Source organism: Mytilus galloprovincialis, chromosome 4, assembly GCF_965363235.1.
Source record: "Mytilus galloprovincialis chromosome 4, xbMytGall1.hap1.1, whole genome shotgun sequence".
NCBI classification, from domain to species: Eukaryota; Metazoa; Mollusca; class Bivalvia; order Mytilida; family Mytilidae; genus Mytilus; species Mytilus galloprovincialis.
In genome coordinates this window covers 17973271-18000161 of record NC_134841.1, presented here as the reverse complement: position 1 = coordinate 18000161, position 26891 = coordinate 17973271, and the positions used below count along the sequence as shown (strand labels likewise).

Sequence of the window (26891 nt, the reverse complement as noted above, 5' to 3'; positions counted from 1 at the left end):
CAAGAAAAACAGTGTTTGGGGAGATAACTCTTACAACGTAAAGTATTTTGTTACACAGTTGTAAATTTTTAAAGCGTATAAACTATACGATACCATATTCCAAATATCTAAGCGACATCTTTTGAAACATCAATAATACGCAAGAAAAAAAATTAGGCGGAAGAAAAAAAAAAAAAAAATAATAATAATAATTAAAAACCAATTGTTCAGAGAACAATTGTAGGTCTTTCCACTAGTAAAGATATATTTTGATATTGAAATATGAAAAATCAGTTTAAAATGTTAGTTCCTCTGGTTTTATGATGTATTTATATGAATTTAAAGCAAAGGTCAAAATCTAGAACGTCATATTAACCTATGACCTTGACCTCAATTTCAAGGTCACAAACCAAGGACCTTAATTCAAAAGACCCTAGGTCTTTAATATGTTTGGTTTATTAGTAATATCACTTTACACATAATTCTAAATGTAAGATGGGCAAAAACTCCCATTTATTGTCTGCGCACCCTTTCAACCAAAATATACAAGTAAGGACATGTCGCGACTAACAATTTATGAAAAATTATTTGTCGATATGTCATAAGGTATTTGAAAATAAATGAAAATAAGCCAAAATCAAAATTTAGAATATGACCTTGACCTTTGACCTTGACCTCATTTTATTTTTTTTGGACCAAGGACCTCAAATCTAAAGACCCTATGTCTTTATCACTTATGGTTTACCATTTAGAAATGCATATCACTTAATTAAATGGAAAAGGGGGAATAACTCTCATATGGAGTCTCCGTAAAGCTTCGGTCCAAATGAATATCCTAATCCTGAAGATGTAACTAGCAATTTGGTAAAATAAATTTGTCGTAATCTTTAACAGTTGCGAAGGAGTAGTGGCCACAAGAAAAACAGTGTATGGGGAGATAACTCTTATAACGTAAAGTATTTTGTTACACAGTTGTAAATTTTTAAAGCGTATAAACTATACGATACCATATTCCAAATATCTAAGCGACATCTTTTGAAACATCAATAATACGCAAGTAAAAAAATTAGGCGGAAGAAAAAAAAAAAAAAAAATAATAATAATAATAATTAAAAACCAATTGTTCAGAGAACAATTGTAGGTCTTTCCACTAGTAAAGATCTATTTTGATATTGAAATATGAAAAATCTGTTTAAAATATTAGTTCCTATGGCTTTACGATGTATTTATATGAATTTAAGCAAAGGTCAAAATCTAGAACGTCGTATTAACCTATGACCTTGACCTCAATTTCAAGATCACAAACCAAGGACATTAAATCAAAAGACCCTAGGTCTTTAATATGTTTGGTTAATGATTAATACCACTTAACGCATAATTCTAAATGTAAGATGGACGAAAACTCCCATTTCTTGTATGCGCACCCTTTCAACCAAAATATACAAGTAAGGACATGTCGCAACTAACAATTTATGAAAAATTATTTGTCGAAATGTCATACAGTATTTGAAAATAAGTGAAAATAAGCCAAAATCAAAATTTAGAATATGACCTTGACCTTTGACCTTGACCTCATTTTCATTTTTTGGGACCAAGTACCTCATATCTGAAGACCCTAGGTCTCTATCACTTATGATTTACCATTTAGAAATGCATATCACTTAATTTAATGGAAAAGGGGGAATAACTCTCATATGGAGTCTCCGTAAAGCTTCAGTCCAAATGAATATCCTAATCCTGAAGATGTAATGAGCAATTTGGTAAAATAAATTTGTCATAATCTTTAACGGTTGCGAAGGAGTAGTGGCCACAAGAAAAACAGTGTTTGGGGAGATAACCCTTACAACGTAAAGTATTTTGTTACGCGGTTGTAAATTTTTAAAGCGTATAAACTATACGATATCATATTTCAAATATCTAAGCCACATCTTTTGAAACATCAATACTACGCAAGAAAAAAAATAGGCGGAAGAAAAAAAAAAAAAAAAATAATAATAATCAGAACAAATTCAATAGGTCTTTCCACGGAAAAGTGGAAAGACCTAATAATAATCAGAACAAATTCAATAGGTCTTTCCACGGAAAGGTGGAAAGACCTAATAATAATCAGAACAAATTCAATAGGTCTTTCCACGGGAAGGTGGAAAGACCTAATTAAAAACCACTAGTAAAGATCTATTTTGATATTGAAATATAAAAAATCAGTTGAAAATATTAGTTCCTATGGCTTTATGATGTATTTATATGAATTTAAAGCAAAGGTCAAAATCTAGAACGTCGTATTAACCTATGACCTTGACCTAAATTTCAAGGTCACAAACCAAGGACCTTAAATCAAAAGACCCTAGGTCTTTAACATGTTTGGTTAATGAGTAATATCACTTTATGCATAATTCTAAATGTAAGATGGACAAAAACTCCCATTTCATGTATGCACACCCTTTCAACCAAAATATACAAGTAAGGACATGTTGCAACTTACAATTTATGAAAAATTATTTGTCAATATGTCATACGGTATTTGAAAAGAAGTGAAAATAAGCCAAAATCAAAATTTAGAATATGACCTTGAACTTTGACCTTGACCTCATTTTCATTTTTTGGGACCAAGGATCTCAAATCAAAATACCCTAGGTCTCTATCAATTATGGTTTACCATTTAGAAATGCATAATACTTAATTCAAATGGAAAAGGGGGAATAACTCTCATATGGAGTTTCCGTAAAGCTTCGGTACAAATGAATATCCTAATCCTGATGATGTAACGAGCAATTAGGTAAAATAATTTTGTCGTAATCTTTTACGGTTGCGAAGGAGTAGTGGCCACAAGAAAAACAGTGTTTGGGGAGATAACTCTTACAACGTAAAGTATTTTGTTACGCAGTTGTAAATTTTTAAAGCGTATAAACTATACAATATCATATTTCAAATATCTAAGCGACATCTTATGAAACAACAAAACTACGCAAGAAAAAAATTTAGGCGGAAGAAGAAAAATAATAATAATCAGAACAAAATCAATAGGTCTTTCCACGGAAAAGTGGAAAGACCTAATAATTAAAAACCAATTGTTCAAAGAACAATTGAAGGTCTTTCCACAAGTACAAATCTATTTTATTATCAAAATATTAAAAATCAATCTAAAATGTCAGTTCCTATGACTTTATAATGTATAAATATGAATTTAAAGCAAAGGTCAAAATCTAGAACGTCTATTAACCTTTGACCTTGACCTCAATTTCAAGGTCACCAACCAAGGACCTCAAATAAAAAGACCCTAGGTCTGTAATATGTATGGTTAATGAGTTATGTCACTTTATGCATGATTTTAAATATAAGATGGGCGAAAACTCTCATTTATTGTTTACACACCCTTCCAACCAAAATTTATAAGTTACAACATGTCGCAACTCACAATTTAGTAAAAATAATTTGTCAATATCTTTCACGGTTGTTGAAAATAAGAGAAAATAAGCCAAAATCAAAATTTAGAATATGACCTTGACCTTTGACCTTGACCTTATTTTCATTTTTTTGGACCAAGAAACTTAAATCCAAAGACCCTAGGCCTATATCAATTGATGGTTTACCAGTTAGAAACGCATATCACTTATATCAAATGCATAAGGGGAAATAACTCTCATATGGAGTCTGTGGATAGCTTCGGTTCAAATGAATATCCTAATCCTGAAGATGTAACGAGCAATTTGGTAAAATAAATTTGTCGTAATCTTTTACGGTTGCGAAGGAGTAGTGGCCACAAGAAAAACAGTGTTTGGGGAGATAACTCTTACAACGTAAAGTATTTTGTTACGCAGTTGTAAATTTTTAAAGCGTATAAACTATACGACATCATATTCCAAATATCTAAGCGACATCTTTTAAAACATCAATACTACGCAAAAAAAAAAATTAGGCGGAAGAAAAAAAAAAAAAATAATAATAATCAGAACAAATTCAATAGGTCTTTCCACGGAAAGGTGGAAAGACCTAATAATCAGAACAAACCCTATAGGTCTTTCCACGGAAAGGTGGAAAGACCTAATAATAATAATAATAATAATCAGAACAAATACAATAGGTCTTTCACCTGAAAGGTTGAAAGACCTAATAATAATCAGAACAAATTCAATAGGTCTTTCCACGGAAAGGTGGAAAGACCTAATAATAATAATAATCAGAACAAATTCAATAGGTCTTTCCACGGAAAGGTGGAAAGACCTAATTAATAATAATCAGAACAAAACCTATAGGTCTTTCAACCGAAAAGGTTGAAAGACCTAATAATCAGAACAAATTCAATAGGTCTTTCCACGGAAAGGTGGAAAGACCTGATAATCAGAACAAAATCAAAAGGTCTTTCCATCAGAAAGATGGAAAGATCTAATAATAAAAACAACATACAGACAGATATCGTATATCGGTAGTAAGTCACTAAACATCCTATCTTTATGCCCTTTTTAATTTTTTAAATTGCAAATTCTTATCGTTTTCGCACTCTTTCTTTGTTTGCATGATGCTCATTTTTTATAAAACTCGTACAATATGCTAAAACAAAACAAAATCGCCGACAGAGATCGAATTTTGGCAGTGAGTCACATTACGTTCTAGAGTTGAGACCCTTTTTAACTTGGAAAACATCGGGTTTTTTTCTGTTCTGCACTCTGATTCAAATTTGCCCCCATGAAATTTAATGAAATTCAAACACAATACTATGAACAACAACACGCAATTAGAGTTCCAATTTAAGCATTAATGTCATCTTATATTAAATTTAAATAAAAGTACATAACTGTTTATCAGCTAGATTTTAACAGGGGAAAAAATCAACGTCTTACATGGAGACCGAGGCATTTCGAAATGCATGTCAATTGCATTGTAAGTGAGGTCTCTCCTACGTTTCGTTTGGGATATGTATAAACAGATAAAATATGTGATTTGTTCGTAATGGAACATTGTTCTTTAATTCGGAGTCTTGTAATGCGTATTACTTTTCCCATGAAATTGGCCTTAATGTCAATGATGATATATACTAATGAAAATTTCATATCTATCTCCAGAAGATAGAGTTGAGCTTCCACCAGAGTGGGATGAACAAGGATCAGAAAATGTAAAGCTAGTAACACTACTGAACTCATCACCAGAATATAAATCTGTTGAACAAAAGTTTTTAGCCTCTGTGTTTAGTGGGAGACCAGAGTGGGTAAAACAGTTCAATAAACAGACATTCAAAGTGACAAAGGTAATCAAAATGTATAAACATTGCTTGAATAAGTCTCAATAACACTGTATTTTCAGATTCATTGCTCATTAAATGTGATACATCTTCTCACTAATCTTCCAATGATTGTTGTTTACAGTAAACACATACATTCCTACACATCAAGATCTTGTATGAAATTCTCCTCACATTTTTCCAAGGATCTTCAAATCAAGGCATTCATACATTTGTTGTAAATGTTTAAATGATCAGGCTATACAATATGGTATTTTTCACATCCATTGCTCATTAACATCCTTGTTAGGGACCGTTCAATATTTACCAGATGGATGGGCTTGTGCATTCTTAATATTGTTTCATTAAAAGGTTAATGCTCATCCTTTTAAATTTTGCAAAAAATTCCTTGCCGAGCTACAATATTATATATAAAAAAAGTACTAGCCCCTCTAAAATTTAAAGACAATCAAAAATGATTTAGGTTCTTTTGATATCTAATGTTTGCATGTTTATGGAAATCAAAGAATAGACTTTGGTGTATAAATTACAAAATTCTAAATGTGCTAGTTAATTCCATATATATATATATATATATATATATATTTTATGCGTGTATCAGAAACACACATTTTATTGTTTTTAAAGCCAGTATGAAAAACCTATGAATATACATAGTTGTCGTTTGTTTATGTAATTTATACGTGTTTCTCGTTTCTCGTTTTTTATATTCTAGTAGATTAGACCTTTGGTTTTCCCGTTTGAATGGTTTTACACTAGTAATTTTGGGGCCCTTTATAGGTGTGAGCCAAGGCTCCGTGTTGAAGGCCGTACATTGACCTATAATGGTTTACTTATATAAATTGTTATTTGGATGGAGAGTTCTCTCATCGGCACTCACACCACATCTTTCTATATCTATCTATAGATTACATTTTACATGTGCAGCCACAGATACAATATCACAATTAAATCTCAAGACATAAGTAATAGCATACTATATCAGCCAGCCTTTCCTAGAGTCTTAAGAAGTGCTAACAATATTCATGCAAGTCATAAAACATATGAAGAAATATTAACCTACTATTAAATGTACTTATGAAAAAGAAGATGTGGTATGATTGCCAATGAGACAACTTGTTTATATTTTTCTGAAATCTGAGGTCAGTTTGAATTTGAATCAATTTAATGTATCTCTTTTTACATCTTTGTTCTATTGAATAATTTAGGGTCACCTCTTGTTCCCCCTTCCAAAGAGTTTATCAAAATCCAAGTTGATTTAAAAAAGTCTCACAAATTTTTAAAGATGACTATCTGATTTCAGCCTGAACTGAAAATTTTAGTTTTTTTTACCTATTAATTAAATCCATGAATTTAGAGCAATACACCAAACTGCAAAAAAATCTGGCAATCTAGAAGGTCAATATGTAAATGAGATAGCTGTTGATTTATATGAAAATCCAAGTTGATTTGGTAACGTTATACCAATTTTTAAAGGTGACTATCTAAATTTAGTCTTAACTGAAAATTTTTGTTTTTTTACCTATTAACTAAATTCATAAAAATGACAGCAATACACCAAACTACCAAAAAACCTGTCTGTTCATAAAATCAATATATAAATGAGATAGTTGTATATTTTTATGAAAATCCAAGTTGATTTGAAAAAGTTAAAAAAAAAATTAAAGGTGACTATCTGAATTTAGCCTAAACTGAAAGGTCAAAATACAATTGAGATTTCTATAATGTTATATGAAAATCCAAGTTGATTTGAAAATTTATATAAATGTGACTATCTGAAATAAGTCCGTACAGAAAATTCTAGCTTTTTTAATCCTTAATCTAATCCTTATAATTGACAGAAATGAACCAACCTACCAGTTTTTTTAGACATGTTTTGTGTGCTCGCAAAAGAAATCTCCTATACACCGATAAAATTGATAGCAAAATTTTTCCTAAAATAAGTTCTGGCCCATCCACTATACACACTGCTTGTCCCGCCCCATTTTGCACCGACCCATCCATCTGATAAATATTGAACGATCCCTTAACCAAATATTTTAATCGGGGCAAAATTTAACAATAGCTCACAATATAAAAATATTTCATTCCTTGAATTAAAAAAAACCCAACAGATACATATATTTTATAAACTTGAATGTATTACTATAAAAGGTGTGTACATAGACGTTCTTTTTAAAGAAAAAGCTTTATTTTATTCAAATATTCAGAAACGTCCTGCTATTGAATTACAGTCTTCCAGAACATGTACTGTAATTAGCTTTTTCATATGCAGTGACATTAACCATGACATCTTGTAAGAAATTCTTCAATCGCACATGACAATTGCTAAGGGAATAATCTTGATAAAAAGGAATCCTACAAAAGTGGAAGGAAGATACTATGTTAAATACTTGTAAAAGAAACTTTAAAAAAAAAAACTAATCATTTGAAAACAGTTACATGTATGACAAAGTTTAATAAACATTTATGGGAAACACTAAAAATATAAAAATCAACAAATGAACATTGCTTTTGCATCTCACTTATGACATATGTGCTCCATTATTCTGTATTAATTGTTAATCGAGACAAAAAATCTGTAAAAAAAAACAAAAAGAAAGATTGACAGAAAAAAAAATAATAAGCAGCCAATTTTTTTTGGTCAACAATCACTGAATGCATTGTCAATTATAAGATATGGATTTGTTATAAATGTAAAAATATGTACACAGAAGGCTTACAGTACTAACTGTAGTATATATGGATGCAGTGGTTCAATAGTTTCATATAACTGTAACTTGTTTTCAATATATTGACAGATAGAAAGAGTGCAAAATTTAGGTTTATACCAAATGTATGCAGCAAAGAAAGCTCTTATGGATAAACAAAACCCACCAGGCAGAAAGAATGAGAAAGAATTGTGGCATGGTACATCATATAATACTGTTGTTAGCATCAATTTATATGGATTTAACAAAAGTTATTATCAGAACAATAGAAGTAAGTAGTATTGAATGTTACTATGGCTTTTAGATATTGAAGTTACTAGTAGTTTAAATAATGAATTTTACCAATTTTGTTTCGTTTTAAAATACAACAACAACATTAGTGCTGTCCGAAGACATCTAGTTTCCAGACATTTACTTGTGTATACGTGTATGAATTTCTATGAAGTAATGTAATGAAATACCACAAAAGTAAGGTTGGGATTGCGTTCAAAGGTCATTACCGAAACCTTATTTGAATAAGAGGTTAAAAAAGGGGAAACACTAGGAATTCCCAGCCAATGAAATTGTTCCATAAGACTTTATACCAGAAAAGAAAGATAAGGATTCATTTTGGGGTAAGACTCATCAGTGACGCTCAAATCAAAATATTTCTAAAGCCAAACAGGTACAAAGTTGAAGAGCATTGTGTCTTATACTTTCTATGAATTGCTTAATTCTTCACCAATGTCAGAATACTTCAAAGTCCATAATTCTTTGGGTTCTCTAGAGGTTTAATTTTGATTTTTGATTTTGGATCCCATTATTTAATTGGTCCAAATTGAGGTCCTTGAGTCCAAATTTAAACTTGTTATTTCAAACTAATTGATACAGAGAGTACTGAATGACGAGAAACTAGTAATGTACAGTAACATACCTCTCATTTTTTGTTTTTAAGGTGAATTAGGATTCAGGATTATGAGTGAAAGTTAAGAAAATGAAACTTTTGTTCTTTTTCAGAGGATGCATACTGGGGTGAGGGTGTTTATTTTTCAGCTGATGCATCGTATTCAGCAAGAGGATTGTTATCAGAGCCATCTGCAAGTGGTGAACATAATATGTATATGTGTAAAGTGTTGACAGGTGTATCTTGTCCGGGGAAAAGAGGAATGCGAGTTCTTCCTGGCAGACGAGATGGGACCCTGCTGTACTTTGACTCTGCTACAGATACCAACTATACTCCTACAGTAGAATATGTTATCTTTAACGATACACAAGCCTATCCTCAGTACTGCATTAAATTCAAGTATTAGTATTTCTATATGTAACCAGTGATTTACAAATATATTAGGAAGACACACTTTTGCTACAGTTAGAGTTTATTTATATATATGTTCTGTTCATTGTGTTGTTCTTAATAAAAGAGGTTATTAAAACATGTATGAGTCATGAGTTCAAAATGTTTAAAAGTTGTGCGGTTTTTTAAGTTTCATTATTTTAAATAGAATAGTTTATCGCTATTTTGCGCATTTTTCCTTTGATTTTTTTTTGTGATAATTTTTCATATCATGCTACTCGCTTGAGATGGAAAATTATCGCTAGAAACTAAGCAGGCATGTGGCGTTGCTAACGAAATTGACATCAAATTGACAACGTCGCCATAGGTAAAATAGCAATAAACAGATTATCATTAGTCATCTCATCTCGATTGCCTTTCTAGCTTTCGCCGTCCCGGCTCAAGCGAGAAAATCAATCTCATTGAGATGATCAACGATAATCTATATTTATCATTACTTTTTCAGAGAAAAATGAACAGGAGTGGTTTGAAATTGTTCTTATATTTGTATAACATGCTGAGCACCTACGATCACTTCTTGTATTTACTAAGGTTCGTGTTACTTATCCTTTTTGGTTTCCTTACATGTGTTTTGTGTACATTTTTCAAGATATTACATTTTTTATTCAAAATTTTCCTTTATACAGTCTACACGCAATTAAGTCCACATCTAAGTGAGCGAACTTTTCACTTTAAAATCATTAAAGTAATTATCACTTTGATACTGTTGTTATGCCTTTGATATTTCTAACAATCCTCCCATTTGGGAGTCTTACCCCTAAAATGCCCCTCCAACTGTAACCTTATACAGTAAGTGGGACTTGTACGTCTATTTTCACCCATCAATTAACCAAAGAAAATTGACATGAGTTTGATAAATGAATCTTTATTTACATAAACTGGCTTAATTGAAAGCTAATTGGAAGATTTTTACTTGTTTGCCTATAAAAAAGTGAATAGGCTTATGATTGGAAAATTTCAATAAAAAGACATACTAAAGTGTTTTAAAATTGTAAGAAAGGTGCCTCATTACCTAATTTATACTGTTATGCACATTTACATAATTTAGAAAGATCTTGAGATTATTTTGACCATGTCATGCCAAGTATAGTTATTGATTTGCATACATTGTGTCTGCATGCATTGACGATCGTAGACCATAAAGAATAATTTACTTTTTGTGATAACTTTCCATTTATATATATATTAGTAGTACTATTGACATTTTCACCAATGTGTTAAAGAGCACCAAAGTTGATCATTGTGATTCTCTTATGTTACAATATGCTTGCATGTAGTTGAAATGTTTGTTACTTATTTATATTTTTTATTTTATTTTATTTATATATATACAGTAAACATTTTAGTATTAGTTGATTTCCTTGACTAAGTCAAACATTGATTGTGATGTTTCTGTTATTGTTGTATATGCACCACCTGAGGGTGTTTTTAAAAAAGCTTGTAATGTTGCAACACAGATGTGTTTTAGCCACAACCTTATTTCCTTCAGTTTGAATATTAAATATTAAAAGACGCAAAGCCATGTCAAGGTTAGAACTATTAGATGACCTTGCAATAGGATGCATGTTTTCTTTTGATTTTTTGTGTGTTTTAAATGTCATGGCATTGTCAGTTTGTGTTTTTCGACATATGAGTTTGATTATGTGTTTTTGACATATGAGTTTGATTATGTGTTTTTGACATATGAGTTTGATTATGTGTTTTGACATATGAGTTTGATTATTATTTTGGTATCTTTCACCTCTCTTTTAAAAACTTTAAATTATTTAAAACCAATAAAAACAATTATCTATTGCAGAAAGTCCATTGCTTATTGTTTTGGAAATTCATCCAGCAATTTTTCCCTTAATTTTAAAGATATTACTATTATATATGGTTAAAGGGGGTTTCCAAATAATCAACAACAAAAAAGTCTGTGATTTGTACTATATTAAAACTGATAGTGAAATTGAATTGAATAATAATATTTTTCTGTGTTAGCTTTGTACATTATAATGACATTTTATACATTCTTAAGCACATCAAAGTTTCTTAAGTACAAAAACAATAATGTATTAATATAAAGTATACCTATATGCAGAGACATTTGATCATTATCTACTTTATTGAATAATTCATCATGTATATATATTACAAAGCTGATTTTAACAGTTATATACAATTTTAATATTTTTGGTAATTATACGTTATCCAATGTTTACTAATTATGAAGTGCATGAAATTACTAAGTTTTGCTTAACATTTTAAACTCTTGATTAAGTTCTGTCATTTAAGTATGGATATATCTTATTGAATGTTTTGTATGGAATAAATCATGGAAATGGATTTGGGTTGCTATCTTAAATAAAGGCAGACGTAGTATACCGCTGTTGGAAATTCATAAATCGATTGAAAAAAACAACCCAAATCCGTGTTACAAACTAAAACTGAGGGAAACGCATCAAATATAAGAGAACTACGACACAACAGAAACACAAAATTAAAATGTAACACACACAGAAACACTATAATATAACAATGGACATTATCCTGACTTGGTACAGGACATTTAAAAAAAAAATGGTGGGTTGAACCTGATTTTGTGGCAAGCCAAACCTCCCGCTTTAATGGCAATGTTAAATATAACAACAAATGAGAACTTTACATGACAGGACTACAACACACATAATTTGGAGAAAATATAGGACAGATTAACACACGAATAATATCTAACAAACCAGGTTTAAAATTTAATACGCCAGACATTCGTCTTGTCCACCCGAATAATAGCTACCAAAATGTATCAGGTTTAGAATTTAATACGCCAGACATTTGTTTCGTCCACACAACACTTACCAGTGACGTTCAGATGAAAATTGTTTGAAAGCCGAAACAAGTATTAAGTTGAAAAGCACTGAGGACCAAAATTTCCCAAAAGTTGTTATGCCCCACCTACGATAGTAGAGGGGCATTATGTTTTCTGGTCTGTACGTCCGTTCGTCCGTCCGTCTGTCTGTTCGTTCGTCCGTTCGTTCGTCCGTGCGTCCGTTCGTCCCGCTTCAGGTTAAAGTTTTTGGTCGAGTTAGTTTTGATGAAGCTGAAGTCCAATCAACTTGAAACTTAGTACACATTTTCCTTATGATATGATCTTTCTTATTTTAATGCCAAATAAGAGTTTTGACCCAAATTTCACGGTCCACTGAACATAGAAAATGATAGTGCGAGTGGGGCATCCGTGTACTGGGGACACATTCTTTTTTTTAACTGATTTTGATTGATTTTTTTGTTAAAAATCGTAAAAGTTTATTGCAGTTTATAATAGAAAAATATCATGATCAATGATCCATTGAACTGAGGTAAGATGATCCCTGGCAGCTACCCATGTTTAGTCATTTTATTCCATAAAAAGAGTTTACTCCTCGTATAAAGTATCTGATAAACGACATAAGAATACTGAATGCTCATTACTAATCCACGAAATGGATAAAGGGCAGGTAAATTATATCCCAAATGACACCTTACACTCTTTTCAATTATCAGATATTGATGCCCACTGTTTATGGTACTGGAAAAAAAGTCATAAACGTTGACCAACGATACATAAAATAAGGTCATGGTTAGATGAACCCTTTCAAATGGACATGTAAATCTCTCAATCATCCATATTACAAATATAATTGATTACTGTAAATTCAGAAATAATTGGGTGCATCTATTATCACGGAAACATTATTGATCAAAGAAGCTATGTAAATGAGATCAAGCTCAAGTGAATCCAACCAAATACAGTTTCAACATTTGCAATGTCACAAAATGTAGTTGACGTTGATTTTGATAAGTGGAAAATGTACCTTATCACAAAACCGAAGGTTTACCATGATCATTGATTCATTAATTAAGACCAAGGAACTGTGAACTCTGACTGGCGACCCTTTAAAAAAAAACTTGGAATGAATCTATATACCAAATGTAGAGGCTAATAATAACTGATGTTCATGTTATAAAAATTACAACTTTTGATAAGGAGTTGCTGATTCTTTTTTATGTAAAATATGTAAAATAAAGCTTTATTAAAAGAGATACTCGATAAGCATCCACATGTCTCGTCTTTCGTGAAATTTGTACAAGACAACACAAAATTCGACATTTGGATTATGTACATCTAGTTAATTTCTTTCTAAAAAGAGAAATTTCCCACAACAGCACAAGTTAGTAGCTATGGAACATAGTATTGATAAGTTTATGCAAAGCAATAATTATCAGTTTATTTCTGTTTTTATAAAGAAAAAAAGGCTGACCAGGTTAGGGGGAGGGTTGGGATCTCGCTAACATGTTTAACCCCGCCACATTATTTATGTATGTGCCTTTCCAAAATCAGGAGCCTGTAATTCAGTGGTTGTCGTTTGTTTATGTGTTACATATTTGTTTTTCTTTCAATTTTTTTTTATATAAATAAGGCCGTTAGTTTTCTCGTTTGAATTTTACATTGTCTTATCGGGGCCTTTTATAGCTGACTATGCGGTATTGGCTTTGCTCATTGTTGAAGGCCGTACGGTGACCTATAGTTGTTAATGTATGTGTCATTTTGGTCTCTTGTGGACAGTTGTCTCATTGGCAATCATACCACATCTTCTTTTTTTATATATTAACAACAAATGGAGCTGCTCGGATAATTATACCACTGACAGAAAGTTGTGAAAAGGTATCATATCACCATTCCATCACTTTGTCGACTCTTTTTTCCTTGTAGACAATATGTGTTTTACTTAATTACATTTTATCATTCATGAATTTGCTCCCGTGTTGCCATAAAATTATGTGATGCCTTAAGGTCTTCTATTGAAATTGTAACAAAAGCGTGTGGGTATTTTAGAAAATTTATACTTGCACCAAATCTTCTCAGAATAAATAAAGGCAACAATTGTATACCGCTGTTCAAAAGTCATAAATCGTTGGAGAGAAAACGAAAACGAATCCGGGTTATAAAACTAAGGGAAATACATCAACTATAAGTGGGAAACAACGGTATAACAGAAAAACTGAAGTACAACACAAACAAATGCCAGCATACATAGTAACTGACTAATTGATAATAACTGCCATACTGGGCATTTTAAGAAAATAATTGATGGATTGGATCTGATCTTATGGTTAGCCAAACCTCCCGCTTATATAGCAGTGTCAACAGATATTGCTTAAATAATAAGTTTAAGCTTTTGATTTTGCCATTTGATTAGGGACTTTACGTTTTAAATTTTCCTTAGAGTTCAGTTTTTTTGGGTGAATTAACTTTTTGCAACACTCCGTGACTGGAATACAGTACACATAACACTCAGCACAGGGTGTGGTGTAGAAATACTATGACAGAGTAGAAGGTTGACCTACACTGCTCTTCAATAGTTTATAAAAATATGAACCTCACACATACTTTTTCGTGCGTTTTAATAGACATCCAAGATATGAATTGGAGGATATTGTATTTTCCAGTGGAGCTGTAGATCTTTGTTTGTCACACGTTTAGGACAGCCTTTGGGTCCCTAGGACTAACCAGACCAGTAAGAAGAGCTTGGTCGAAAAGGTTTGGAGACAGGCAGAGCCCCTAAAAAGGAACTGCACCATATTTACTGAATTCGTTATCTCATTTAAAAAGGCCAAATAAAATACGAAGTGGAAGAGCATTGAGGATAAAACTTCCTAAAAGTTTTGCCAAATACAGCTATTCCTGAGGTAGAAAAGGATTATAGTATTTCAAAATTCAAAAGTTTTGTAATCAGTTAACTTTATATCAGAACTTGTTTTTTATGTTTAAAAATCCAATATGCAATTATTTGATAATTTTGTATAACTGATTTTCTTAGCAACCTAACAAAATGATGAAATACCGCTCACGTGATACTTGTCTATGGTCCGTGACAAGCTAGCTATCTTATACACAGGGAGGTATTTTCATGATCAGAACAGCCATTTAATTATCATTGATTGTGCATTTCATTGACGTACAATGAATTAAATCTAAACATTTTTGTATTTAAATTATATTTGATATAATTGTTAAATAACCCCATAAGTTGTATGTTGTCACGGTCAGTTCATTCATTTTCAAAAATATTTAAAGCTTACATGAAAGGTTCACCCTAAGATTGTAAATATATTGAAATATCTGAATTAGAATAATCTATTTTAAAACATTTATTAAATTCCAACAACGAACTAGACCAACCCATATTACAAAATAAGGAAGTAATACATTTATACAAGTAATGGCTCAGGCAAACAAAGCACAAGTTGCAACAAATATCTGTATTTGTTCAGGGGCTCGTGGAGACTTTTTTTGTATCGAATGTGAGCAACATTTTTGTCAAACTTGCCGAATATCGCACAAGAAAGCCAAAGTCAGTAATAGTCACCATCTTGTAGAGGCGCTTGAAACAAAAAGTAAAGACTGTGAAATCTGTTTAACCAAGTATGGTGGTCAGTTTTTCTGCCTCGATTGCGACCAGTACTTCTGTAGCAACTGCAAGACGTCTCACCTGAGGGCAAATGTCAGTAAAAATCACACTTTCACAGATTCATCCGAATTGAAAAAGACGTGAGTTATGCAAACTTTATATCTGTTCTTAATGCAACATGCAATAATCAATAAAAGCCATAATCACAATACTTACTCAATTAATCTCAAATCATCAAATTGAATTTGATTTATTTTATTACTCCTTGCATTAAGGAGAGGGGCTTCTATTTATTTTTAGATATATTTAGAAAGGAGGGTATAGAACATAAATCAATTATTCAGAGATTCTTTTAACATTATGTAAATTTCATGAATAAATTCCCCATTTTAGACAAATAAGCGTCCAATGTCATACTACTTTGCCTGCTGATAATAATAAGTTCTGTGGTTATGATACTTAATATCGGTTGATATTCAACATTCAACAGTTCACACAGTACAAGAAACCATGATTTTGTGTAATTACAAATATTTTGAAATCTATTCCTCAGTCAATCTGAATTTGAAAACAATATGTTAATTTATCATATCTGACCTGGTGTAGAATGAGAATTTTCAATGGTAATTCTTTTTATATCAAAGTCATCATTAAACGTAATTTAAAAAAATATTCGGTTGACGATCACTTTTATTACGAAAGATAACTATCATTACATGAATATTACCAACTGTGTTTGTTTAATAATGCCTTTGTATATATCTTACATCACTTTTATAGACATACACAGAGAAGTGGACGACCGTTTGTTAAATCATGGAAAAAGAAAAAACATGTGAATGAAAACAATAAATATAATAAAAGAAATGAACAAGGTTAGTATGCATAGTTTAAATTAATACAAAAAAGTGACAAATACACATACATGCATGCAGTAGCAGACACAGACGAGATATTTGATAATTGTGTTATACATAATATTATACATTTGCACAGTATTCGGGTACTTTATCAGTCATTACTTACAACGCAGTGTGATAATAGACCAGCATTCAAATAAAAAAACAAATGATTCATTGCTAGGTACTTTTATCAATAATATTATCTAAAAAGGAACATAAAGAAAACAAACACAAAACACAAAAACTTGAGGGAAAATTCCAATCGGAAAGTTCTTTTTGAAAAGGAAAAATTAAAAATATCAAACGAATGGAAAACAAGTGTCATATTTCTGACTTCGTACAGACATTTCCTTATTTAGAAAAATGCCTGTTTTATAGCTAGCCTAACCTCTCACTTATATGACAGTCACATAAAATCCCGTTATATTGAAGAAAAAAAATTGTGATTAAAATTGGCAATAATGTCAAAAATATGGTCCAACAGTCAACATTGTGTTATAATCTTAATCACTATGACAAATACAAACATTTATGTCAACAAAAGAAAACAAGATGGCATATGAACGAAACACATAAATAAAAATTAAAGACGAGAATATATAAAATTACCACAGTACAGCAACACATTGTCGAGATGCATAAGAACGGAGCCACACTAAACGGATATTACTAATTATGGACGAAACAGTAAATTATAAAGACAAATAAAAGAACCATATCACATGTAATCAAAATAATAAACAACATCGATACCTAAAATATTTTACTTGAAGACCATTACGTATTATTTGCAAAGGAGAAGGTTTCCAGTTATCTTGTCAACTATAATTCAAAAATAAGGAAATGTGGCCTGACTGCCAATGAGACAACTACCCACCACTGTTCAAATGAAGTGGAAATACAAAATTGAACTTGAATTGAGCAAGGCGTTTAACGATCTAAACATAACGACTAGGAAGCATAACTATTAAAATTATAAAGGCCTGCATAATTGACGATTTTTTTCTGGTGATGGACAAACTTGAAATTGGTCTATTAGATGAAATTATGATGAGTACTAAATAGTCTTTTTTTGCAAGTTGCTTTTTACATGAATTTAATCATTATGTCAATGATAACATTATGTTGTTTTAATACCTATCTTCAGGAGATGGAGGTAATTTTGAGCCTCCACCAGAGTGGGATGAACATACTGGATCAGAAAATGTCAAGCTTGTAACACTTCTAAACACATCACCAGAATATAAACTTGTTGAACAAAAGTTTTTAACCTCTATATTTAGTGGCAGACCAGAGTGGGTTAACCAGTTCAATAAACAGTCATTCAAAGTAACAAAGGTAATAATAAGTTTTAACATTGTATAAATGAGACCAAATAAAATTTCATTATCTGATTCATTACTCATTCCTGTTTTCCAAATACTTTTCATTCACATTTACTTGGCAACTACAGTAGCCAAAGCCACCTGTTTTTTTACCTTTAGACTTATAATTATGAACTTTGGCATTAGTCTTGCCTAAAAGTCAATACTACTTCCTGAATCCATTATTTTATTCCCAAATGTAAGACTTACACTCGAATACAAACCAGAATGTCCTGAAATTTGTTATTATATTTTGTGTGAATATGTTATTCCCTTTGATACATTTGCACATTTATCCTTCATGGACTTCTTGTTAATGATAAACATATTCCTACGCATTTAAAGAAATTTGTTTTACATGCACAAGTATAAAAATTGCAGTTTTTATCCAACACAATCATTAGTTTGAACGTTGTTTCAATTTAGTCTTGTTTATTTATTTCGTTTTGGCTTGTATTATATTTTCCCTCCGGTTTATATAATTCATTCATCCTATTTCCACTCTTTAAAATTCATGGTCAATCCTAAATTGAGGTAAATAATATGGCCTTCCAAATACTTTTTCGATCCCTATTATCACTGAAGAGACATTATTGGTTGAAATCTGGATATGGTGTAAAAAAAATGTAAGCACCTGATGTTTGTGGTTTACCATCTTTACTGCATCTTTGCTGCAAATTTATTGTTTTCTGTTTGGTATTAAATTAATATAAAGATTCATTTTGTTACATCTTTGTGATCAATTTATTTGGCTATCGTTGATGGCAGGGTTTAAGAACATCAGTTGTTTGACCTGTTAGTTAAATGCGTTTTGTTAAATTTATACTTTTTCATTCATTTGGTCTTTTTGGAAAATGTTGTTTGTGCTGTATTTAGACACCTCTACAACGAAATTTGTTTTACATGCACATATATGAAAATTGCGATTTTTATCCACAGTTTCATCAAAGCTTATTAAGGAGCAAATGTGAAACAACCATAAAAGTTTTGAAAGAAAATTAGCAGTTAAAGTGTATTTTTGTTGGTTATATTTTATGGATTCATTATCAATGTAAAAATATGTGCACAAAGAGCTTACTTCAGTATATATGCATGCATTTGTTCAATAATTCTATGTATCTTTATCACGTTTTCAATCTATTGACAGATAGAGCGATTGCAAAATCTAAGTTTATACCATATGTATGCTGCGAAGAAAGCTCTAATGGATAAACAAAACCCTACTGGAACAAACAATGAGAAGGAATTGTGGCATGGAGCACATGACTTAGCTGTTGTCAGCATCAACTTCTATGGGTTTAACAGGAGTTATTGTCATGTCAACAGCAGTAAGTAAATTTTAGTCCCCTACCAACGAAGTCAAATGGGACTTTAGGTTTGCACTCTGTTTCATGTTTAAGAAAAAATAAAAATTAAACTGGATTTTACAGTTCACTTATTTTCATTCCTCCATAAAGTTCCAAAATAAACTCAGTTGAGAAAGAAATCAGAACTTCCCACAGGTAATAATTGAAGTAAGCAGTATTGATTGACATAGGCATTAGATGGACGATAGATACCTGGCAATAATTGGTGATTTAAACAGTGTAACTGAGTGGACCATATCAAGTGAAACTCAACTGGTTGTTAATTTTATCATCTACTGCTGGGATGAAAACAAGTACATGGCAAAATCCAGTTAACTTTTAAATTTTTCAAACTTACAATATATTTAAATTTTATAATACGACCTCATTTTTTTTTGCGGTCATATATTGTTATCTCGTTGTTGTCCAAAGACAGTTGGTTTTCAGACAGTAACTTTAGTATTAGTTTAATGAAATCTATTAAATTTAAACACAAGGTTAATAACCACAATAGGAAGGGTTTGATTGAATTTTGGGCTTATAGTCCTAACAGTGTAGGAATTAAGGGCCAAAAAGAGGCTCAAAAAGGCATTTTTCTAGTTTCCAGACAATGAATTGTGTTTCAGTGTATGGATCTCTCTGAAATTATTCCAAAGGTTTCCATACCACAAAAGGATGGTTAGGATTGGCATAGGTGTGTTATGGCTCAAACCATGTAGGACTTCGGGGCAAAACGGGGTTAAAAGGGTTTCTTTTTTAATGGACAATTAAGACAATTTTAAAGCAGTGTAGGGGAGGTAATCCAAACATTTTATTATTTTTGCCCAAAAAAGTGGACATATTACATTTTTTTAGGTCAATTATTACAGCATAGTGTATTCACAAAATTAAAAAAAAGGGGGAGGGGCAATTGGCAACAGCATAGTGTATTACACAAAAGCAAAATAATTTCAAATCATATAATCAATTTAAAGATCTTTGACTACAGTTATTCTGTGTCAGAAACCTATTATGTGTCAAATATTCAATTACAATCCAAATTCAAACCTGTATCAAGCGTCAATATTGTGTTCAATTTTGGCCCAATGGTTCAGGGTTGGACCATTGATCGTATCCAACTGCGCTCTGTAAAGCAATGTATTTTTCTAGGGCATGCTATGCCTTAAAACTATTCCAGATGCACAGGTTTGTCTGTAAAAATGTGAAAATGCAGCCATTTTGGGCTAAGTGTCCACATGAACCTTAAGTACCGTAACTAAAACATCTTAATAAACAGTGTTTAAAAGTTATTTCAAACTTAATGATTAAAAGATTACTAAATGAAGTGAAATCAGTTGCATCAGAAATGTGCATAAATATAAACATTCACCTAAGTTTTTCCAGTCTTAGTTATGAAGGGGAATTTGATTATGAGTGAAAAATGAGAAAACTTTTTTGTTTTTTTTCAGAGGACGAATACTGGGGTGAGGGTGTTTATTTTGCAGCTGATGCATCATATTCAGCCAGAGGATGGTTATCAAAGCCATCTGTAAGTGGTGAACATAATATGTATATGTGTAAAGTGTTGACAGGTGTATCTTGTCCAGGACAAAGAGGAATGCGAGTTCTTCCTGTCAGAAAAGATGGGACAAATATGAACTATGACTCTGCTACAGATACCAACTATAATCCTACAGTAGAATATGTTATCTTTCACGATACACAAGCCTATCCTCAGTACTGCATTAAATTCAAGTATTAGTAATTCTATATGTAACCAGTGATTTCCAAATATATTAGGAAGACACACTTTTGCTTCAGTTAGAGTTTAATAAGTTGTGCAGTATTTTTAAGTTTCATCATTTTACATAGAATATTTTATCATTATTTTTTCAGAGAAAATGAACAGGAGTGGTTTGAAATTGTTCTTATATTTATATAATATGCTGAGCACCTACGATCACTTCTTGTATTTACTAAGGTTCGTGTTGCTTATCCTTTTGTTTTCTATAATTTGTTTTGTGTACAGTTATCAAGATATTACACTTTTTATTCAAAGAATTTCCTTTCTACAGTCTACAGCTACACCTAATTAAGTCCACATCTAAGTGACCTAACTTTTCACTTTAAAATCATTATAGAAATTATTAATTATATAAGATTCTTCGATCTCCTGGAAAACATCGCCAACCAAAATATTAACCTCAGTATGGTGATGCAGCAACTTGGAAACTAAATGAACTTTGAACATTCAAATGTGTACATCAGTGCCTTGTTTTTAACAATATGAACTATATTGAAATAATTCTTATGTTATATGTATTAGTGCTTTTTTCTCATGCTATTATTCATAACCTGTACATTTTCTATATTAGTATGCAAATTTAGAATTGGGGTTTGAATTCAGTGCTGATTCAGAGATGAAATATTTGTTAAGATAGTATGATATCTTTAAAATTAATTAGTTATCATTTGTTATTTTGATGTCAAATTCTACCATGAAATATTATTTATGTTTGGTGTCCCACTTTTTAAATAATTCTTTTTTATAGCTGCTCTTCTTTTTCTGATTTTTTTACTCACGTGTTATATTTTGTAAATAATTATATAAAGTCTTATAAGATATGACAAATTGTCTATGGATATTTCATATTTCAATGAATAAATAAATTTAAAGACAAATATTGTTATGCACCATTTACATAATTTAAAAAGATATTCAGATTCTGTTGACCATGCCATGCCCGAGTATACTTATCGATTAGCAAATGTTGTGTGTGCATGCACTGACAATCGTAGACCATAAAGAATAATATACTTTTTGTGATAACTTTTTTTTATATATATATTAGAGGAACTCTTGACATCTTTACCACTGTGTTAAAGAGCACCCAAGTTGATCATTGTGATTCTCTTATGTTACAATATACTTGCATGAAGTTGAATAGTTTGTTACTTATTTATAGTTTTTTATTTTGTTTTATTTATATATATATACTGTAAACATATTATTATTTGTTGCTTTCCTTGACTAAGTCAAGCATTGATTGTGATGTTTCTGTTAAGTTTTATGATACTTAGTATTATTGTTGTACATGCACAACTGGAGGGTGTATTTAAAAAAGCTTGTAATGTTGCAACACAGAAGAATTTTTTAGCCACAACCTTATTTCCTTCAGTTTGAATATTAAATATTCAAAGACACAAAGCCATGTCAAGGTCAGAACTACTAGACGATCTTGTGAAAGAGTGCATGTATGCCTAGTGAGTTTTGTTCCCATCTTCTACAAAAGTAATAAAATGTATGTTGTTGGGATGTTCTTCTGTAAGATTTATGCGGAAAAACATTTATGTTATTCAATTCAATAGCAGTTTGTGCAAATACCACTGTTAAGAATTAAAAGATTTATTATATTATCTGCAAACCTTTTTAAAATGTTCTTTGGTGTTACTTGCCTTAATTTGAGTATTCTGAGGGCAATGTTTTAATAACAGGAGGAGCACCTGAGAACACCCTTTGTTTCTTTGGCTTAAGTTGTTCTCTTTAGTTTCTCATGTTGTGTTCTGCATCATGTTGTTTTTCTTTTTCTTTTGTATTTGTTTTTAAATGACTTGGTATTGTCAGTTTGTGTTTTTGACATATGTGTTTGATTATTATTTAGGTATCTAGCACCTCTCTTTTTAAAACTTTAAATTATATAAACCCATAGCAATAATCATGTATTGCAGAAAGTCCATTGCTTATTGTTTTGGAATATGTATGAAGCAATTTTCCCTTATTTTAAAAAAAATAAATGTTACTATTATGAATGGTTAAAGGGGATTTCCAAATAATCAATGAAAAAAAGTCTGTGATTTGTACTATATTGAAACTGATTGTGTAATTGAATTTAAATAATAATATTTTTCTGGGTTATCTTGTGTACATTATAATGACATTTTATACATTCTTAGGCACTTCAAAGTTTTCTCAGTACAAAAATGATAATGTATTATTATAAAGTAGACCTATATGCAGATACATTTGATCATTTTCTATTTTATTGAATCATTCATCATGTATATATATATTACAAAGCTGATTTTAAAGTCATAAGAAACGAGTGACCGGTGAAAAATAATGTTCTTCCAATTCTTGAACTAATGCATACAAACATCCTAAACTTCGTCTTCTGTTCTCGAATTTATCATTTTTTTCGTGTAAATTTCGTATAATTGTCAATTTTTTTTCTCAATCGGTCAGTGTTGTTGTGAAAATATGGCAGGTAATTAAAGTTCGTGTTTTGAAGCCGAAGTTTAACAATTGTCACCTGTTTGTCAACAATTGACGAAAAATAAACAAAAAAGCATGGAAATTGAGCACGTGTTTAACATGTACATTCAGATAATAGTTTATTTTAAGGACATCCATGCGTATTGTGGTCACCGGATTTTTACGAGATGGGTCACACTGAGGTCACCTTGCATACGGAAAATATGTCGGGGGAATAGCTTGCTGGAAGGAATATACATGATAAAACCGAAGTGGCGACTAACTACAGAATAAAAACGGATACATTACATAAAAACAACCTAAATACCAGCACATAAAAATACACAGCTGAGTTAGCCAAAGCTAGTTCAACACACAAAGTTACGTCACATTTGAATTTCTAAAAAGATTTCCCAAAAAAGTAGATAGAACTAGGATAGAATTCAAGATTAGATTTGTAAGACTGATATGATATTTATTTTAAAATAACCAAAACTAAAATCTAATAAATGAACTGGCTGATTAATTATCTTTACCATAGAAAAAAATAAGATTTACAACTACAAACGTTAAGACATTTGACAAAATCCGATGACACTAACAAATATAACATCTAAACTAAATACATGAATTTGGGATGGAAAAGTACCGTGACACGTCTTATAGCAATGCAAATTCACACTCAGCAAAACAGTCACAATCGGGAATAAGTCACGTTCGGTAACAAAAAGATCAAACTACGTAATGACAAACCACAATCTAGCACGTGGTAAAAATGTCCTGATTTTGGACAAAGACACATTGTATGGATCAACCAATTTGTGATGGTGTCCGTAAAATTTACGGAGTGTCATTTTGAATCTGTTCTCCTCATAACTTTGTTGGAGCAGTTTTAGAATTACATATGCCCCACATCTTGGTTCATTTATATATATCTGATTGAACGTTTGCATTATTTAAAATAAGCTGACACTTGATCTGGCTTAAATATCTTGGCTGTTTTACTGATTATGATTGAATTTTATGTGGAAAATCGTAAAAGTTAACTGCAGGTATAATACAAAAATATCATTATCAGTGGCGTAGCTAGGTCATTTTAACGTGTACGCCCAAACCTTGGCGAAGGGTCTGAGGACCCCAAACTACTACATGTCAAACAATTTCGGGTAGTGGATTAGATCTAGGGAGCGAGGCCCCCGGAAGCTAATGAGTTATCGAGAATGAATACCATTCCTGTCATTAAAAACTCATCAGTAGCAACATACTTTACAATCTAAATGGTTTATTTGTTATGTTAAATTATTCATTTTGTTAATTTGAAATATAATAGTCATAGGATTCAGAGATAATTTCAAAACCAGTAGCTTTTAAATATGTTATAAAAGAGCTGTGAGGGTAAAGCAATTAACCAACAAAATCACCTTTCTATTTCCAAATTTCGTAAATGAACATTAATCTTCAGAGATGTTCAGGTCCAATATTAGATATCGTAAAGGGTTCTGTGGAATCCTGTTTTTTTTTGTCAAGGATTCCTCCTGCAAAAAGTGAATCCATTTATCAGTCCATTACAGGATTTTCAACATTTTCTTTAGATATTTTTTCTAGATCTGGAGTACTACTAGTGTTGGCCCAAGTTTCATGACAATTTATGAAGATTGATAATTTATAAAAAGCCATTTAGGATCGCTATGTCGCGCTTTGGCGTCAGAAATAAAAATGTATGTCACAGGCTCAACAAAACTGTAAACCACAAAACGATTTTAAGGAGATAAAGGATTGCTTAAAACAAAAGGGAAGGGAGTATAAAAAAAGTAGCTTCAGACTTGACAGAAAATGAACAAATAAATGATATGATACCATTTGACTGAAAGTAAATTTCGTCAATTTTATCCACAATTACAAGCCAACGAAGAAAGAATTATAAAGCTGATGTGCTTCTATTTTAAACAAGTTATTTTTATTTTCTTTAGACTAAAATATTTTTTTAACAAAAATTCAAGTGTACGCCCGGGCGTTTTGACGTAAACGTAGCTACGCGCCTGATTATCAATGATCAATGATGCCCACTGTTTATAGTATTGGAAAAATAGTCATAGACGTTGACCAACGATACAGAAAATAAGGTAATTAAGATTAACCCTTTCAAATGCACATGTAAATCTCGCAATCATCCATATTATGAATATAATTGATTACTGTAAATTCAGAAATAAGTAAGTGCATCTATTGTCACGGAAACATCATTGATCAAAGAAACTATGTAAAAGAAGGACGAAAGATACCAAAGGGACAGTCAAACTCATTAATCTAAAATAAACTGACAACGCCATGGCTAAAAATGAAAAAAAAAACAACAGACAAAGAATAGTACACATGACATAACATAGAAAACTAAAGAATAAACAACACGAACCCCCCCCCCCCCAAAAAAAAACTTGGGGTAATCTCAGGTGCTTCGGAAGGATACGCAGATCCTGCTCCACATTTGGCACCCGTCGTGTTGCTTATGTGATAACAAATTAGGTAAATAGTCTAATTCGGTAGGTCACATTCATGAAAGGGAAGGGGATTATAGTTACGACGTAAGGAACATATCCGATACCATTTGTGAAACGGTTATTCCATAACGGTCAACCAATGTGATGGCGTTTGTAAAATTTACGAAGGGATGATTTCAACTTCACCATTTGGAGCTCTTGGTTTAATAGCTTCCTTGTGAGCAGCAACCCTCTATAAAGAAAATTATGATAGAAAATCCAAGCACGGGAATATCGTATCGTATGCAGGTGCTGCTGGAATGTTGCTACTTAGAAATGGAAAGTTCACAATTGGAAAGCTGAAATCATCTCTTTTGTCGTAAAGTTTTGTTTTAAACCGACCCTCATTGTCAACTTCTAGATATAAGTCAATATATGAGGCCGACTTAACTGTATCTGTAGTATCCTTTATCTCTAGTTCGATGGGATAGATGCGTTCCACAAAGTCACCAAATTTTGAATAATTTAGTGAAAGAACATCATCTTCATAGCGGAAAGTAGAGTTAAAGTATATTGCTAACTTGTCTTTCTTCCTAAGAAGTTCCTGCATGAAGTCAGCCTCATAATAATAAAGAAACAAGTCGGCAAGAAGAGAGGCACAGTTTGTTCCCATTGGAATGCCGACAGTCTGTTGTAAAACACGTCCTTCGAACGTAACAAATATGTTGTCAATCAAGAAATCAAGCATCTTGATAAAACCAGTTTCAGAGAATTTTTTGTTTGAATCAGAGTGATCCTGTCCTCATGCTCTTCAACTTCGTACTTTATTTGGCCTTTTAAACTTTGTTGGATTCGAGCGTCACTGATGAGTCTTTTGTAGACGA

General features: G+C 31.4%; 2 protein-coding genes across 2 annotated transcripts; both read left to right on the top strand.

Moving 5' to 3' along the window:
- The first annotated feature begins 5014 nt into the window (after positions 1-5014).
- LOC143070988 (protein mono-ADP-ribosyltransferase PARP11-like) lies at positions 5015-8205 on the top strand. The gene is made up of 2 exons (XM_076245083.1): positions 5015-5221; positions 8017-8205. The coding sequence occupies exons 1-2, from the start codon at positions 5015-5017 to the stop codon at positions 8203-8205; spliced, it is 396 nt and encodes a 131-aa protein (XP_076101198.1).
- Positions 8206-15353: 7148 nt separating this feature from the next.
- Positions 15354-21875, top strand: LOC143071524 (protein mono-ADP-ribosyltransferase PARP15-like). The gene is made up of 5 exons (XM_076245882.1): positions 15354-15827; positions 16468-16562; positions 17737-17927; positions 19101-19281; positions 20748-21875. Exons 1-5 carry the CDS (start codon positions 15499-15501, stop codon positions 21038-21040), a joined length of 1089 nt encoding a protein of 362 aa, XP_076101997.1. The 5' UTR covers positions 15354-15498; the 3' UTR covers positions 21041-21875.
- The last annotated feature ends 5016 nt before the right edge of the window (positions 21876-26891 follow it).